At 35.3% G+C, this 19,492-nt stretch overlaps 1 protein-coding gene across 2 annotated transcripts; it reads right to left on the bottom strand.

Annotated features, from left to right (window-relative positions):
• Positions 1-3,214: 3,214 nt before the first annotated feature.
• LOC118266588 (JNK-interacting protein 1) lies at positions 3,215-13,119 on the bottom strand. 2 transcript variants are annotated; one of them, XM_035580027.2, is made up of 8 exons: positions 12,956-13,119; positions 12,504-12,757; positions 11,008-11,250; positions 10,318-10,518; positions 9,760-9,877; positions 8,988-9,150; positions 6,791-6,972; positions 3,215-6,226 (listed from the first exon to the last, which is right to left on the bottom strand). In XM_035580027.2, the coding sequence occupies exons 1-8, from the start codon at positions 13,036-13,038 to the stop codon at positions 6,154-6,156; spliced, it is 1,317 nt and encodes a 438-aa protein (XP_035435920.1). In that variant the 5' UTR covers positions 13,039-13,119; the 3' UTR covers positions 3,215-6,153. The 2 variants fall into 2 exon arrangements, with proteins under 2 accessions (XP_035435920.1, XP_035435911.1); XM_035580018.2 differs by having other exon boundaries at positions 11,008-11,262.
• Between the last annotated feature and the right edge of the window lie 6,373 nt (positions 13,120-19,492).

The raw sequence follows: 19,492 nt of genomic DNA on the forward strand, positions 1-19,492 counted from the left end.
AGAGATTAGCTTATTGTACTCAATCGATCACCACGGGGGCATGAAGTGATTAAGTCAACAAATCATAAAATTTTGGACAAACAATTGCTTAATAGTATAAAGTCCTATAAATACTTGGATAGTTGCATAATTATTGATCTCCATTAGTTACTAAATTAATATAGTATCATGCACATGAAACCAACTAGCAAGTATGTAATTGAAATTGAACCTACGAAATATGTATCTAATCCGGAACTACAACAATGCTTCGAGTGGATATTGAATTTACAGCACTACACAACGTACCTACTTCTGCATTCCGGTAATAAGGAAGCATGCATGTTATGTGTGTATTTACTTTTCGATATATCGATTATAATCGATACCCATGGCCACGTCATAAAAATTACTGATAGGTACTTACCTTGTTCCAACAGCATTTTTTATGGATTAAGCCGCTAAACGAGCAGACGGATCACCTAATGGTAAGGAATTGCCGCCCTCTGGTGTTTTAAGTTTTGTTTCCTGGGCGGAAACAAAACAAATCAACTGTACTATGTACGGCGGAAACAAAACTTAAAACACTAGAGGCGTTATACCTGCATTGCCGGTCTTTAGGAGGTTAGGACTTTAAGAGTTGTTAGGGAATCGGGGATTGGGAAGATTGGGAAGGGGTGAAATTGAGTCTTTGGTAACCTCACTCATATATAGTCCTCCTTACCGATTTCGGTAACGGCGACCTTAGAGAAGCTATTTCCTGTCGTGGGCCCTGATGTGACTGGCCAGACCGAACTTGGTTTTAAAAATTTGATTACAATTAGAGCAGTAAAGCTGGCCGGCAGCGTTGTATGTGTAAATATAGGAGGGCTTGGGTCGGTCTTTACGTAATTGACGCTTTACGTCTAACGTAACAATTTAACTCGTATTGCAAATGCTGCTGCAAACCTCACTCATACGACGAAACACAAGCATTGTTTGTTTCACGTCGGTTTTCTGTGAGGCCTTGGTATTACTCTGGTCTAGCCGGCCCATTCGTACTGAAGCATGGCTCTCCCACCCTTAATAAAAGCATAGTTTCATAAAATTACAGATAAACACTTGATAATGAAGTCTTCCATTTCGGGTTTTTCTCACATATCCTTAAAAGTAGTTCTATCGGTTTTAAACAGTGGTTACAATACATTAGTATTACTTATGTAGTAACTTGTGGTAAGTAAGATGACACGAAAATTATCGCGCGGCCGCTTCGTGGTAACTGGGTTTTGACCGCGTACTTATTTTATAACCATTTAACCTTTATTGACTGATCTTCAACGTATAAAGTCTTAGCAGTGCCAGTGACCAAATTGCATGGTCGCCTATCAATTCAAAGCTTAGTACACAATTACACACGTCAGTTGTAATGGTGATCAAATCAAACGACTTCATTCGTATTAAATTAAAAGTGGTAAAAAAAGATCTCGATTTGTTTTTATCCTTGTCAATTTGGACGTGACGTCTTGGCCGCGTGAATTGTATCTTATTTTGCTTTTCCACCAGACGTGTGCTATATACAGCAAAGTAGCTGCTGTGATGTTTTTTATATCTATGGATGCGTGCTATAGATATGTGCTATGGCTGGTTTCCTTACTATCGATACATCGCATTCTGGAGCTGCAAATCTTCACTTTGCGGCGGCACATCTTACTCGCACTGCTATAGCTTAGTATCAGTGGAAACGGTCACATAGTTTCACAGCTTAGCTATTACTTCCTCGCACCATAGCTACATAGCACATCCCTGGTGAAAAATCACGCTAGTCACAATGCTGTTACTATGGAAAAATAATCTGTCAATTAAATAAAATTTAATTATTTCTCACGTGTTGAACCTTTCTGAACTTTTAAGTCACAAATATTCCACTATCAAAATAAACCAACGCCGCCCATCCACCCATTTTCGAGCCTGAGCGAGATTAACGAACAGCCTTTGGTTTTTATTTATAGATTTTGAAAGCCGGTTCAAGCCGCTATAAGCTATTATTTTTCAACAAAAATATATAAAAATTGTTGCAAGTCTGAAAGCTGAACGGCTAAAAATATTTTTAATTCAGAAAATCATCACTCCATATACGGTTTTACAGATTTTGTAGTGTTTTTGTGAATTAAAAAAAGAAGACTTAATGATGACTCTTTCGAAGAACTTGAAAAACGAGGCCATCTTGACTAATACAAGCACTAAGATTTCGTAATTGAACTGAAATCGAAAGCACAGTTCCATGTATAGAAGAGCAGTTCATAGAATTTGAAGCACGTGCATCTGAAACTGCAGGTTTATTTAACTTTTCAACTAAAAGATATGCTAGGTTACTTATGATAAATATTTTTACATCTACTATTTCTACTTACTATCTGCACGTTTGCCACTCTTACCATAAAAAAATCTACTTGAAGTGATTTTTGTAACAATATCGATAGGTAAAATAGGTTAAATAAACGAAATTACCTTCCTCGTCCCAACGTACTGGAGTATTTAAATTGAAAATTGAACCAAATTAAGAGGTAACTAATGAAAGTGAAAAATCAATATATCCAATTTTAAATCAACCATCCCTGACATACTCTTCTCTTGTTAAGAGTCCCTCTGTGATTCGAAATTAATATACGTAAGTAAACCGATTTTTAGTTAATTTACAAATCAACCCTCAGTTAATAGCATTAACTATCTATATTCTAGTTTACAACTGCGCGTCTCTAGAGAGCGCCAATCTAATTCATTAAAAGTTGAACTTTCCAGTAACATGTGCAAGGTCGGGTGAATGAACAAAAGTTGACCTTGAAAAGTTTGAAGCATACAGGCACAAGTGGCACCATCTACATATTACAGGAGAAGCGAGCGGAGCGCTATCTGGCGATAGCAATTTAAAAATAGTGACATCATGCCATCTATGTATCGAGACTAGACTTCAAACTTCAAATAGTATTTTGCGTAATAAACGTAATTGCCTTTACTTTCAACCACAATCATTTAGTTGCTAAATTATTATATAAGTCTTTGACTGCCAGAAGAAAACTGTTGAAAGCAAATCCTCCGCTAACGTCGGTCAGCGGTGACCGCCACGGCGTTCAATGTGTTAAAGAGTTGGTTTTACTTTAAGTAATTGCCAGAAAAGACTCTTGAGGTTCTACTCACTAAAAAATTATGGGTACAAAACAAAATGAGGAGAACAGTCACACAAATAACAGACAATAAAATCAGTCCCAAATAATATTTATTATTATTTCATGCCTTACACGATATATCAAATACGCTATGACATTTATTGGAAAAATAAATATAATTTTTTTGTTTATGTTTGAGTCACAGCTTCGTCCAGCTTTGTTGAATACGATTGCCATTTGCTGATTATAAATTATTTACAAGTCGTGGATTACGTTCACATTACAACCGAGATCATTTCCAAACATGTTCCTTACCGATAACTCTTATAAAATTGATTACAATAATAGTGCCGCCGCAGACGAGCCACCGGCTGCTGTCACAAAACGCCGTCAATAGCCCTTCAGTTATTGTACATTTTCAAAGCCACACACAATAAATTCAAGCATGCTATCTGCGAGTTTCCATCAAAAAAAGCAGCCACCAACGACCACGAGTAGCGTCTAGCGTCCTTAAGTTACCTTTCAGGTACCTAGCATCCTAACTTTTTAAGTGGTCTTTTATGGTTTTGGCTGGTGGCCCATCTGTGGTGACAATGTGAGACATTGTATTATGAATAACAATAAAAAAACTAAAATAAATGTCTAATACAACCTTTGTATTGAATACCTAAATTAAAATGTCATCATTCAATAGTTTAATTTTTGATTAGGAAATAAAATTTGTAATTATTAGGCGGATTCAAGTCGATTGTAAATAATTATGAATAAATAAGTGTTGCACATTTATAAAAGATTTCATGATGCATTATTTAAATCGTATTAACAGGCTACGAGTTATTAGTACTACATTTTAAAAGCTTACAGCAGGTTTAGTTCTTATGTATAATTAAAGATCAACCACAGCTTTACCTTATTAGCGAATGTACGAAGTATAACATAGATTTATAAAAACCCACATAATATTATTATTAAAATGGCTTAAATTAAACTAAACATCACTGTTGCATGCTCGTCAAATAATTCAAATGATTAACAACTGAATTTGTATATGCGAAGTTTATTAATTTATTTGCAAGAAAGGATTTATTATCTAGCAGCGCAATGTGAACGATTCCTTGTTAAAATTATTTACAATTCAAACTATAGCGCTGTGTAACAACGGCTGAAGTACATGTGATAACGTGTATGTAGCGAAATATTAGACAACATTGCATTAGCAATGGCTATCCTATCAACAGGTAACCTACCTAAGCTGACCAAGGAATTGTTGCTGTAGTGCTCAATATCTGTTCATTACTTAACGATATAAATAGCTACAAACGTTATATAGACACATTCCATTAAGCATATTGATAGTAATACTTAAGGTAAGGAAGTATACAAATTATCATTCATTCACACTACCTTTACTGAAGGGGCTGAGTCTCAGACACTTTTATAACTACGTACATAAAAAATCAACTGTTTATATCACAGTGGTTGAGAATAGATTATAACTAATGATTGAAATTTCATATTTTATTGATATGAATATAAGTTTTATTAGCAAAATAAATACTCTTAGAACGATTTTTAGTACCAAATCGACTTAAGCCTTCTTTAATCGGCGTAACTTGCATTAATCGAAATCGTTTGTTAGCTTCTTCATTCATATCACTTCATTTGAATTAAAATATTACCAGTAAGTACTTTTGTTGTTCGTAACATATCTATCTACGCATGTGTATATTTGTTAATAGTTATCAGTCACAATGCAGAATTGTAGCTTATCTACACAGTTTTATACACAATACTATTGTACTTGATTTATTCAAGTGTTGAAGGCACGTAAAACTTATTCTACGAAGACCTTTAATTAGTAATACTGATTAATGTAAGGCTGGTTCAGTACTCGTATTAGTTGGTAATGAGTTGTTAATATATTCTCGTCCCAGTAGCTGGCAGCTGCAAGCAATATTTACGTATGTGATGCACGTTTGCTATGACCACCATATTCTCACTTCCTCTGTCTATGTCGAGACATGCACTTACAAATGTTAAGTATATGCGGATATTCATCTGTACAACAATAAACCTTCATTTATTAAAGAAATATAGAAATAACATTACTTTTAGATTTACATTTCAAGTGATATGTGTATTTTTCTTTATTTATAGGTATTTAGGTAATTTTAGGACAAATAACGCATAGAATTTTCCAATAATATGTTCATAAATAAGATGATATCCGCAAAATAAGTTCTACTTATCTCATGTTTTGTGTATAAAACGGTAAATAAAGGCTATTTATAGTAATTATATTATCGTTCACGCATCCCACAGTTCATGTGCATAAGTCACTACACTTGTCACCAAGTGCAAGTCGACTTGAAAACGTGACTACTGTCTACCCTAATTAAAGTATTCTAAGTACTAAAATATTACTTTAAAATTAAGAAGTTTAATTTGTTACGAGTAGTCAGGGTCAAGAATATATTGGAATGATTCTTTTTTATACAAATCTAAGTCCATAACATATGCTCACAAAGCAATCGAAAATTGTTCATACGATAATGTCATAATCAAATGAATGGAGTGAGAGCTACAAACCTAAAATTCTATTTAATTATTCAAATAAACAAATTAGTAGAAATCATAGAGAAAGTATGATTATATTTTATCTAAACATTAGGTATTTAAATGAAAATAAATTCAATAGATCCGGTATTTTGTCAAACATTCACCGTTTAGCATAAAGTTCCAAATACATTATTCTAGTCGATAGCTCTCAATCTATTCTAGAGGCGACATGCAAACAGCGATTAACAACGAGATTTATAGAAATTAATTGTAAAAATATTACAACAAACTATTTTATTGATACCATAAACGATATCGCCTGCAGCCAAAATTTAAAATATTGCTATTAGTATGTAAACTATACGCGGCTTGAAATGGAAGTCAATCTAAACCTAGATTTTCTTCAATGCCTGTGGCTGAAGTAAGCTAATGTAATACGTCGATGGTATTATTATTAGTTTTGCTTAATTATCTATTCTATATAAATGTCTTCAATTGGATACGCTGTCTCTATAAAGGTTTGGTAGAACCTGTGGAACGCTCTCCTGAAATTAAAAGAAAAGCAAACTTTAGCTCTGGAAGCAATTATTGCTAACAGCTAACAATCTTTACCGCATTTTATTATTTGGCTCGGTACAAAGCCATCAATATGCTGTCATGTTTAATGATCATGTTTAAAGCAAAAATAGTATTATGATAACAAGAGCAGAGAGAGATCAATATATGATCATAATATTATATGCTCGTGGCATATTTTAGTTGTTCAGTTTCAGAGAAACATAAAAATTTATGGAATTTGTATGCTCTACCTTCTGTTTTGTGGAATGAGCGGTTTTTTTATGTTAAATGGACCGACGTTTGGCCGCTATCTCGCCTGATGGTAAGTGATGATGCGGCCTACGATGGAGCACGTCTGCCCATAAGCAACATATTCACTCGGGCTTTGAAGACACCCAGGTTGTATCCATCAGGAAACACAGACTCCGGCAAGGAGTTCCACTCCCTAGCAGTTCGTACAAGGAAGCTTGAAGCGAAGCGCTTCGTGCGAGTGGGTGGGATATCCCCCATGAAACGGTCTCGCCGCGCGGTGATATTACGTGTAGACTTACCCCACAGCTTCAGCTACGGGCCTCGTGGATTCCTGACCTCTGAAGACATGACACGCGAACCTCTGCAGCGTCGGGTGTTTCGTGATAAAACCCAAGTACCTGTGGTCTCGAGGGTGAAACGCACAGAACGAAACATTCTTTAGGGAGTAGAAGTAGTCGATACATGGCCCGTTTCGATTTCTCTGAAAAATAAATGTATGATCTTGTATTCTTTGTTCTATTTAGGTTGCATTTTGTGGTCGACTCTTAGTGCAACTATTCAATCGTTTTATTGTACTTCAATAGTTTTATTGGACTAAATACAATTTTAGTTTGTTCCAAGTTATGTTGTGTTTGTTGATTATATATGATTATACAAGCCCAGGTTTTGCTACTATCTAACATTGCAATTATTATGTTTTTTTTTATATGTGATGGGTCGTTTGGCCACTATCTCGTGGCCCAAAAGTTTCGTTGATAGTAGATGGATGAGTCTGCCATGCCCTAGGCGCAGTTTCAGACTCAGGTTGTAATTGATGGATTTAAAAGAAATGTTTTAATAATGCTTTGCTCAATCCGTGAATCAACTGATACCCTTAGTTAGGTAAACACGCTTGCCTTGCTTATAAATGTAGTTAACATACCCTGAGACAAGAGTACAAACGATTTTATTTTTATATAAAATAGTATATTATTTCCTACTCAACCGTTTCTTATTTAAATTAATATATTGTAAATAATTATTGTACCCCTGTTTTTATTCGAATCGCATGTAGCGCTTTTGTGTTATTGCTTGTTGTAAAGTCACAGGCGCTTAACGTTAAGCAATTCTTTATTTAGATATTTAATTACCTAAGTGAACAATAATATATTCAAATTTTGTAATATAAATATCCTTATTTGTATGTGTTTTATGTAAACCAATTTAAATGATTTCTTGCAAATAATTTAAATGTAAGAAAAACCGTATTTAGATATTGTACCTGGCATTTGTTTATTTCTGCCAATTCTGGTATAGCACAATGACAGGCTTATTGTATTACAGAAATCATGAGGAGGAGGCAGTGTTAACCATAGTGTAAAATATTTATAATAGGAATTAAATTTGTTGTGTTTGTAACAAATTGTAGGAAACATCAACAGATTTTGAAACCACATTCAAATCATTGTTATGACACAAATGTGTTAGCGTCAGTCCCATACATTAAGTTTTCTTTATTTTTCAAATCGTTGCAATGTGCAAATAACACTTTTTTATTTATTTTTCATTACGAAAGTCAGCGAATAGCGTTAACAGGTGCCTGTTCACGCTAATTTGAAGCAAAAATGTTTTATGCCTCATGCGAATTTTTTGTTTATAGAAAAATTGAAATATGAGTAATTACTTGAATGTTTTCAAAAAACCTGGCGTAACATAAACCGTGGTCCGACTAACTGTACTTTATGATGTAAATATAATAAATGATTGATTGTTTGACTTTTGTATAAACTTCACGATTATTTAGGTACTGAAGCAAATATGCTTTGACTAGTTTATTTCTGGCGATTGTCTCAGTCTTATTTATAACTGTAGGTTCAGAGTACAATCGAATTTTTTGTTTTTCTTTTCTTTATTTTAACAATATTGACGTCAAAAATATTGCCACCGTCTTTATTTTGTAATTTTCTGTGATATCCCATATTATTAGGAGAGTGTTAGAGTAACTGACACATAAACTTCGGTCAAAAAAAGAAATGGTACTTTACGGAATACGGAGACCGGTGGATAACGAAAGAATTTCTTGCCAGACGAGAAATTTCACGCTCGACGGACGAGTTTGGGATCGTAGTTAGGTTATCTAAAATTTAGAGGATGCTTTCTGCTACTCGGCAATTTTATAATACACTTTTTTTTTCAGGGGTGAAAATCATCCAATGGCTTCTTTCGCCAGGGCAAAGCGAGAGGGAGTGTCAGACTCTTACTGACTAAAAACCACCCCGTTCCTACTACTGCTTGTCGAGCCGGAGCCCCGGTAAACCCGCTAGGTAGTCCGCAGCTCCGGATTAAGCATCAGCCTTACTGGGCCCCATCTGTGGTGGTCTGATGGCTCTTTGAGGCGCGCGCGGAACGCAACGCGCCGCACGCACGTTTAGAATATACTTGGAACAAATACAAGACTTTTCTGCACATTCCACGATTACAAGTTACTAAGTTATAAGTATTAAAAGGAATTCTCACCGCGGGTTTTGATCGGTCCACCATACGGAGCCCGTGATCTGATACTTCTAAAATACATGGCTGCATTGTAGGCTCCGCATTGCATTCCGAAACTATCTTCCTCACTGCCTGGCAGACAACCCCCGTTCCTTTATGAGCTGAAGTCTCCACAGACCCCATGTACCTACCACGAAACAAGTACATTAGAAAAATAATGATTGTATTGATTTATAAATATATTGAGAAAAACATATCATTTGGTACATATTCAATAACAATATAATTCTTTAATATATACAAATTAAGAACAGATGTTTTTATGGAATAAGCCGATAAACGAGCAGACGGATCACATGATGGTAAGCAATCGTCGCTGCCCATGGACACTTGAAACACCAGAGGCGTTACAAGTGCGTTGTCGCCCTTATGGGGGTAGGAATTTAAGGGAATATTGGGAAGGGAGGAATTGGGCCTCCGGTAACCTCACTCATACAACGAAACACTTAAACTGTAGTTTTATTTTTCTTGTTTCGAAGTTCTAGTTGTTTTTTTAACAAGAGACGAATTAAATCAACTAGATTGATTTTTTTTTTATTGTAACCATTGATATAACGGCTCTCAATAACACACATGTATCACCATCGGCAAAATATTAGGTGAACGTAACCCTTACTTTTCTCAAATTGTTTTATCGATTTCATGTAGGGGTGAATGAACCTATAGGCTAGAAGTCTAGGAGTCGAGGAGTACGACTCAAAAGGGCAACTAAAACTCAATTAGAAATGCAACTTACGCTAGCAGGTATCGTTCCTTTTTGTCCTTAGCGTTAGCAGGGTCGAAGTCATTGTAGTCCATATCTACGGCGTAAGCTGACGGGAAGATCCCTTGCTGCCCTGTCCTTAAGTTGACACCTAGAAGTAAAAATTATCTATCTATAGTATCTATCAATTAAATAGAAACATTCGTCCATCTTATGAATAAATATTTAGGAATAATTTACGATATCAGCGAAAGTGTAGACGAGATTATGAGAATGTAGCTTGTATATTATACTTTTAAAACATATTTATATAAAAAAAACAATCACTTAAAACAAAATTACATTCAAAAGCACATGATAGCTTGATAGAACTATAGAAAAGATCGGAATGATCCCACACTGGACACTATAAGACAAAACGAGACTGAAGTAACTACAGTGATAACTGTACAAGCTATATTGTATGCATCAAGTTATTATTGTAACATAATTTTATTATTGACCATCATGACGATTAACTTATCATGTCATCATATCAACTTTTTACTTTTATCTTTCTTTAAAGTATTTTAAATAAGTCAAGAGTAGTACCTTCACACCATAAATCTTCAGCTTCTTTCTGCACATATATGGGGTCGCCAATTTCCACTTCGATTTCATCGTGATGTCTAGGGTTGAACTTGTGTAGGCCTCTGTGCGTAGCTTCAAGCATTTCTAGTTGACTGTGAGGAATATTTGTCATGTTTCCAGCAAAATTGAGCCCGCTAATGCTGCAACTTGAGGCTGGAGATACTGGAAATTAATATCACAAATCTGAATCTTCCATTTTATCTGTATGCAGCTATTAGTTGGTTACATTAAGAAGTTCCAAAAATCAGACTTAATTTTATTTACATTAAAATGTTGTCACATGTACAAGGTATATGAATTATTTCTGAAGAAGTAGACAGAAGTCTTCTGATGCTGTCACCATTACTTGTGTTGTGTAATTGACTTAGGCATTAGACATCATCCTACAATTCTAAACATCTTTAAAATGTATCATGTTATCTTTATCTGGTTGTCACTAACATAAAAATAATATTTAGGAGCAATTAACTATCAAATTCAAACAAAGTTAAAAGTAAGATAATCCTTTAAAAACGTTAGTTTCCATTAGGTATAGTATCAAGACGTTCCCAGTTTAAAAGAAGCCATTCTAAAATAATGAGGTCATAAACCTGTCCCGACCGCTCCCACTAGCGTCAGACATTAAGGTAAACATAAACTGTGTGCACTCACCATTTTGCTGTAGCGGAGTCGGCGATATACTCTTGGGTCCTGTATCGATCGGCGAATGCGCAGTGCTATGTCCACTGTCTACATCTCCAAGGCTTTGCAATCTCTCCGAGTCCGGGCTAGAATCTTCATCCAGTAGGTAGCCGCATTTTAGGACCAGCAGTGGTCTTGTATGACAGCCAGGCCTGACCAGCACCCCGGTAACTTGACCGAGCTCGTCTGCCAGCGACGTTGGCTGACTGCATGCTAGAATTTTTGCTGGAAATATTTAATACGTCCTAAGTGACTGCAGAATACCAAATCACTGATTATGATATTCTTATTAAATGACGTTACAAAGCTATTTTAATTAAAAGAGAAGCAGATCTATTAAAGTTACAAGAAAATCTTATAAAAATAAAGACACCTTTCCCCTATTAGTTCTTAGAGTCAGGACTGAGTCTTGACCAGATTTGACTAAACGTGGGTTATTTACGAAGAGCGAATATCACCTGCCCCCCATAACTACCTTATAGTAATATATTACTAATATTTCTGGCATCACTTGTTGTCATATTTTACGTATATAACTCTTTAGCTAACTATAACAACTGCTTTAGACGTTTGTATAAAAACTGATATTAACGTTTTTACGTGCTCTCCAAAGAAGTATTTCCTTCAAAAGACTCAGAGGATCTATTAGCATTTATGTTCAACGCAAGTATTACCTAAATAAAACAAAATATTACTTAGAAATACTCGTAAACATGGTTCTTGTGAACGCATGTTGTTATTCCAATTAAAATATCACATTAAACTGCAACAAATTAAAATTAGATTTATGTGCGTATGTACGACTTGCCTTTAAACATGTTTTATGAAACACGTAATTAATAATACAAAGCATACTATTCATTTATCGGTACCTATCATTTATTTATCATTTGTAAGGTCATGACTTAGACACGTACATATATAGACATACGCACTTAAATAATGAATACCTACTTAATAATTAGAATAAAATAATGAATACCTACTTAATAATAAGATATCGTACTCTATATTAAAGCAAACGTATAAAACAAATGTGTAATATTTTCATTATATTTTTAAAACCAATCAAATATTCCATTTTTCTAATTAAATACCATGTCATACTTATATCGTAACAACAAAATATTATGAGTGATGCTAGGTAATATTTTGTTTTTATTGTAAAAATAACAAAAGTATGTCAGTCCATCGGTTGACTAATCAATTAGGTTACATAGTCACGTTCTCAGCCCGTGGACTTAATAATTACTGACCCTATATAGACCAATAATTACGCTAGCTATATCAACAATTACCAATGACCATAAATATTTGACTCAAAATCAATTGCATGAGCGCTGTAGCAGTAGAATCCATTAGCATATTGTTATTTGAAGTCGCGAGCTTATTTGTTAAATGATAAGATCTATGGTGTTTACCGCAAGTTATTTGAGTGAAGTGTTGAAAAGAAACAATGTACTCACATTTCCTGTTCTTAGGAATCTCTGGCAGCTTTCTTCGTTTGCGTTCGCCGTTCGTGAATGCGTAATGCTGTGGGCTCCGCTGCGTTTCTGTGACATCTGGCTGTGAAGGGGTTGATGCTATTTCCTCTTTTACTGTGGTTGCAGCGTTTCCATCCACCATGCATGGATGCATGTCCTCCTTAGTGTCATCTTCCGGCGAACACTCGCTCTTGGACGACGGGGAGTCATCTTCCAGGCCAACATTTGGCACTAATCTGAAAAAGGAAGATAAATCCTTCACTTTCCTGTTCATATTTCGTTACACAAAATTAAGATTTACAATATTTTACAACATTGTGCGCATCTGAAGTCTTTATTACAACCTCACGTGACAATTAGTCGGAGTAAAACGTGATATCTTGTGTGGGTTGTAATGTGTCGAGTATGAAAAGATTGTGGGAAGGTGTACTTACGAATAAAATGGTGTTGGAGCTTTTATATGTTGGGGTAATCTATCGAAAACACGGCGAAATTCTTCAAATTCGCTATCAGCCATGTCGCTTTACACCTGATTGTTGGGTATAGAGAGTGCCGCATGCGCGACCTGCCCCCCGCAACTGTATCGACCGAGTACGAAGGACGTGGCGCGCTGTGCGCATGTTCGCCCCTAGTGCGCGCCTTGCTTACACCCCTGCAGGGCGCACGCGTGCACTTCTCACCCCTACATTAACACGCGTCCGTGTGTCTCACCACGGATGATGCATCAGCGGGAAATCCATTCAAAACTTAGGGTTGTCAAAATGAAATTTATTCAATTGATACTTGGCGGGGTGGCGTTTGGGGTTACAAACTGACATAGTATGTAAAAAAAACGCAAAATTTATCAATCAAGAATATTAACACGTTAAACGCCAAAGCGTTCGTGAATCCAATGGGTTACCAGTGAACATCGTTAGTGGAGGATTGTTGAAAGCACCTACTTTCAACAATTTTCTGTTGGCCAAAGGGTCATCTAATAACGTTTGTAATAAAAACATTGTAAATATAATTAGTGTAAGGACAAGCCAAGTAACACCGAATTACAATTTAATTTAATTGAAGTGTCAAACTTTGTTTATGTTTGGCACTAGGTAGGTTTTAAGTGTGGGTGAGCCATGCTTCGGTACGAGTGGCCCGATTCGACTGGAGTGATACGATTGCTTCATAAAAAAATAGCGTGAAACAACGTGTGTGTTTCGCTTTGTAGGCGAAGTTACCGGAGGCCAAATTACCCCAATCTTCCCAATAATCCCCAAATACCTTTCAACAAACTTCTGAGAATTTTTTTCTTTATCCATAATGTATTTATGCAAAAGAACCTCAAACATTAAGACACATACACCTCACCCCAAGTGCTATGATAATAAAGAGCAGGAGACTGAGTCAAAACAAAAAAGATATATGTAGTTAGTGCAACATATGTTGAAAATAAGGTACGTTTCACAGGTCGTTTAAGTTTTCATATTACCTTGATCTAAAATAAAACTTGAATGTGAAGCTAACTTCAACCTTCTGTCATTGAAACTTGAAGTCTATTACTTTGGACTAAGATTATAGTCTTTTCATGACACTGTTATGTTTTAATGTATGAGAATTCTATTACTGGTTGCTTTCAGCTTTTACACATCTATACGTAATAATACAGGTTTTTTGAAACACGATATCTTATTAGTCGCACGCTTTTATCCATATCCAAATCCATTTCCATTATCCTCATATTGTAAATTGATACAATGAAAAAGATTTTGACCGTAATTATTACATTTTATCGAAATAAAACCTTTTTCAATAACATTCTATCCTATGTTTAGAGAGTATCTCATGCTCAAATAAAAAAAAAAATGACGAATTTCTGCTCTTTGGGACAAGTATGTTCAGCTGTTCCCGGTTAGTGTCTTTACTGACCAGTTACTAGTCAGTTTTGTACACCTAGAACAAGTACCGACTTGAGTCAACCCTGAATATTAAACACTTTCGATAAACGAGAGTGGATATCAACTCCCACGTTTCATTAATGAAGATATTGTTTCCTACGCTTTGTTGTGAAAGTATCGAGGTCGATTATACAGGTTGTATACGAGTACATTTATACTGTATACAACTTCCACCATTTATATAATTATTAGAGTAACTGGTGGAAATAAGTTATGCCGTACACCAGGACAATCAACTGATGGGGTACGTAGGTAACTAGTGATTCCATTTCCCCAAATGTCTACATATACTTAGGTATACAAACTGTTACAAAAAGGGGGTTTACATATCAATTGCATGGTGTCTAGATAACATAAAACACGATACAGGAATGGTTTTTTAAAATGTTTTCATGGTATCAATTGATGATTATGATTTTTGATTATGATTTTTATGATTTTTTCCAATACTGACATTTTAACTCTGAAATTTTTAAACTTATTTTAAGCTGAAACTTCGTGTACAAAAAGGATCCTACCGAAACTCCCGTGTCCGGTAAGCACCTGCGGCAGGCGGTAGGTGAGGACGCCATGGCGCCCCTCTAGCCACTCCTCAAACTTACCACTGCAATGATAGCGAGCCCAGCCCTTGGTTGCGACAGTCGTTGCTGCACAACACACATTGTTTGTACACGTGGTGGTGCAGATGAATAATACTTTGCGGCGCTCGTACGCCAAAAACTATATTGATTACGAAATTTTTTCTAGTTGAATTTTGTACTTAAAATTTTTTCGTAAAATGCGTCGGAACGGTCGAAATTCGAAAAGAGCATACCCAAATCTATAAAATAACCAATTTTCAAAACTCCCGGAAAACTTTCCAGGTAAAACTACCAAATGACTGGACTATAAAACGTGTTCATTAATTGTTTCGAAGAGTACCGAGTTTGCAGTAGATTTGACCTGAAATTAAATTTTCTCCGTCTAACTTTGCCATCCCTAGAGAATAGCGTTAATACCAAGTTTTAATGAGATCAGATCCGTCGTGATTTTTATACTATACCTACATATTCAACTTTACTATACTTTTCTTAGGGTTTAATTTTAGAAAACGTTAACAGTATACTTAACTCCCTGTATTATTTAGTGTTAATGCCTGACAGGTATTTTTTTTAAATACAATATACATATACAAAATGTGACTTATGTACTATTTTTGTCTGCCATCTATCCTTATTTCAGATTCCTCATCATCATCTACATCAGCTAAGCTGACTCTATCCTTATTTCAGATTCCTCATCATCATCAACATCAGCTAAGCTGACTCTATCCTTATTTCAGATTCCTCATCATCATCATCATCAACATCAGCTAAGCTGACTCTATCCTTATTTCAGATTCCTCATCATCATCATCATCAGCTAAGCTTACATAATATACATATTTATATTTTCACAGAAGATTTAGACCGATACGGTCTTACTAATAAAAATATATTAAACAACTGTTAAACGTCTAATTACTTATTCAGTGGATAAGGCGTGAATAGCTACATATACACTACCGTACTTTACTAATAAACAGTGTGTAAGCCTTGTGTAACTATAATTGTTATAGTGTTATAATATGTTAGCGGTTAGTCTCAACCGCTGGCACAGTACTGTCAACGTAACTTGGCGCGTCTGAAGTTAGGCTTTGCAAACTTTCGCGCAGGTACATTAGTGAAGAAAACTATTACTGCAATATTATTTTTTATATAAAAATAAGTCGGGTTTTCCTTCCTGACGCTATAACTCCAGAACGCACGAACCGATTTCCACGGTTTTGCATTCGTTGGAAAGGTCTCGGGCTCCGTGAGGTTTATAGCAAAGAGAATTCAGGAAAAATTCAAGAGAAAAGCAGGAAAACAGGGAAAATCATTGATGGCGAAACGGAGTTCGCCAGGTTTGCTAGTTTTTTATAAACCTAATGTACTAATAAAAATACTAACAAAATACTTAAAAACTTAACAATAAAAATTAACAACAGTAATAACGAAATATACGAAAAGTTTTGTAACCGACTGCACGCAAGACAGAGATAGTAACAGTGAGAAGAGTTCCGAAACCTTAAAACGTTAAAAACACCACACTTTTCTATTTCTATTTCATATTTACATGATTTTATTTACCAGTGACTAGAAAATAAGAAATACATGTAGATATTTCCACGACTTCGACCGCGGAAAATTTTATTGTGCGAGCGGCATTTTGCTTTTTAGGGTTCCGTAGCCAAATGGCAAAAAACGGAACCCTTATAGATTCGTCATGTCTGTCTGTCCGTCCGTCCGTATGTCACAGCCATTTATTTCCGAAAATGTTTGGTCTACATAGTTGAAACTTTGTAGGATGATGTATTTCGTTAACCGCTATTCGAATTTTGAATAAAAATGAATAAATTTAAAAATTAAAAGGGGGCACTCCATACATGGAACTGAGTCACAAAAAATTTTTTTTCAGCTAACATATCCGTGATGGGTGTCTATGGATAGGTCTTTAAAAAATACATTAAGGTTCCTAAAACTTTTCGTAAAAATCAATCGTTGGAAAGTTAGACGCTTCCAAAGTGGAAAAAATAGTGTCTCTCCCCCTCTAACTTTTAAAATAAGAGAGTGAGAAAACTGAAAAAAATATATGCTGTAGATTTCAGTATAAACTAACAACGAAAATTGGTTTGAACCACATATCATTATTAGTTTTTAAGAAATAAAACATTTTCAAAAACCGCAAATATAACTTTGTTGTTCATACAAACACTATGTAAAACCAAGTTATTTTACAACTTTTATAGTATGTCATCTACTTGCTACTACGGAACCCTTCACGGGCGAGTCCGACTCGCACTTGGCCGGTTTTATTATTAGTAATTTTACATTATCTCCGAAACTACATAGTATCATAATAATTATAGGTATTATATTATTATCAAAATAATTATCAAAATAAAGTCAATAGGTTATGACCTATTTTATTGCTTAAACAATCAGCCAAAGTAAGAAAAAAATTTTTTTTGAAACAATAAAAAACGTATAAAAGCTAAAATATAAAATATAGAAATATGGTGTCTCGGACTTTTTTTGTAGAGATCTTTAAGATAAACCAGATTGCCATACATTGTTTTAAATTTTAAGCAACTGTTTAGGCAGCGCATGCATATTATTCTGTTTTATGAGCTATTTCTGTCGGACTTACTAGACAAAAGTTGTGATTGCTCGGTTAATATACTTGTTATAAAAATAATTTCACTCAGGAATATTGTAGCTTTCTATCAGTGAAAATATTTTTAGGATTGAATCATTAGTTCCAGAGATTACCCATTACATACAAACTTACAAACATTACCTCTTTATAATATTAGTATAGATTAGGTTTATAAAAAATAATATTGCAGTAAAAGTTTTCTTGAATGTACCTGGGCGAAAGTTCGCAAAGCCTAACTCCAGACGCGCAAGTTTGTTACTACCTATTTAATTTAATGCTTCTCTTATATACAAGGTGTAACAAAATACCCATATACATCAAGAAGCACTGAATAATACAGGTTGAATAGAATCTTTACACAAAATTTCAGCTCAAGATACGTTTAAAAAAATTGGTACCAAGTACGTTGGTGTCGCATGGTTCTTGATTTTATAAATCATTCAAACATATCATAATACTACAGGTGTACTCGCTAATATTACGAAACATTTCTTTTGTAAATCTGATCGCGTAGTACCTGTATGTACCTAATTTTGATGTTCGGTTTCTAGAATTTTATGTATTGGATAAATTCATAACTTCGTTCCATGAAAACATGAGGTTAAAAAACCCTTCCCATATCGTTTGTTATGTTATCTAGAAACCGTGCACTTGATATGTATACCCCCTTTTTGTTACACCGTGTAAAATACAACAATATCAGACTGACAATTACATTTTGATCACCAACATAATGACAACGTTGGCTTAGTAATTCGAGACATTCTATGAGTCTAAGAAAGAATCATCTTCACACTAAACTTTATCAACTCTCTTAGTTTATTGATTTACAATGGGATCATAGCTTTGGACAATATTTACTTAACTGTTGTACTCTGTTTATAGGAAAAGTAGATTTGTTTGTTGGATAAAAAAAAATACATTTAGTACAAGAGGCTCTTATGTGTTTGAGGTCGGCGGAGACTATTGTGACGTCTGGCGGAGAGGCTTTGCGTGTTGACAAAACTCTTGGGACGTGCCCTCTTCTCGACCGACAGGATGAGCGATTACGAGCCACAGCAAACACTGCGACTGACTTTTCAGTTATTTTTAGACATTGCGACTTTCCATTCATGTCAATCGTACTTATGGTAATTTTTAGATGAATAAAAGGTACTATGGCACCAAGTTCCAAATCTTAGTGCGTTTAGAGTTATTATTTATCAAACATGGTAGTTGTATCAGTAGCTAAATTGTATACATTATAAATTTTGTAGATGTTCGCCGCTGTAAGATTTCTCTTAGATACCAAAAAAATCCAAGTGATAGCCGGGGTCAAGTAGAAACTTTTTGTTATAACTGGTTAAGTATTACTTAATATTATAATTTATATTCTCTTATCATTTTGAGTATGACGTCAATGACTTAGCTATCATTTTCTTTATTTGTTCATCCTGTTCACGATTACTTTAGTTTTTATTGCACAGGGTGGCCACCGAGCAGTCGGATAACCTGATGGTAAGCAGTCGGTGCAGCCCATGGCCATGAACACTACAAAGGTACAGTATCATAGAAAAAGATATTTGAAATAGTGTCTCTTAGGGCGGCCGTACACGGACTGCTCGAGCAGTTAGCGGCTGAGCGACATACACGGACCGCTCGAGCGGTCGGCGTCGACTGCTCGAGCCGTCGGTTGTTGACTGCTCGAGCAGTTGGATACACGCTACCCAACTGCTCGAGCAGTTGATTTTCTTTTGATTTTTTCAGCAGACGCCGCAAGGCCGCAAAGGGCGGGGGAGGGAAGTCGGAGAGCTGTCGACTGCTTTAGAGCAGTCAACG

This window comes from Spodoptera frugiperda, chromosome 25 (assembly GCF_023101765.2).
Source record: "Spodoptera frugiperda isolate SF20-4 chromosome 25, AGI-APGP_CSIRO_Sfru_2.0, whole genome shotgun sequence".
Lineage (NCBI taxonomy): Eukaryota > Metazoa > Arthropoda > Insecta > Lepidoptera > Noctuidae > Spodoptera > Spodoptera frugiperda.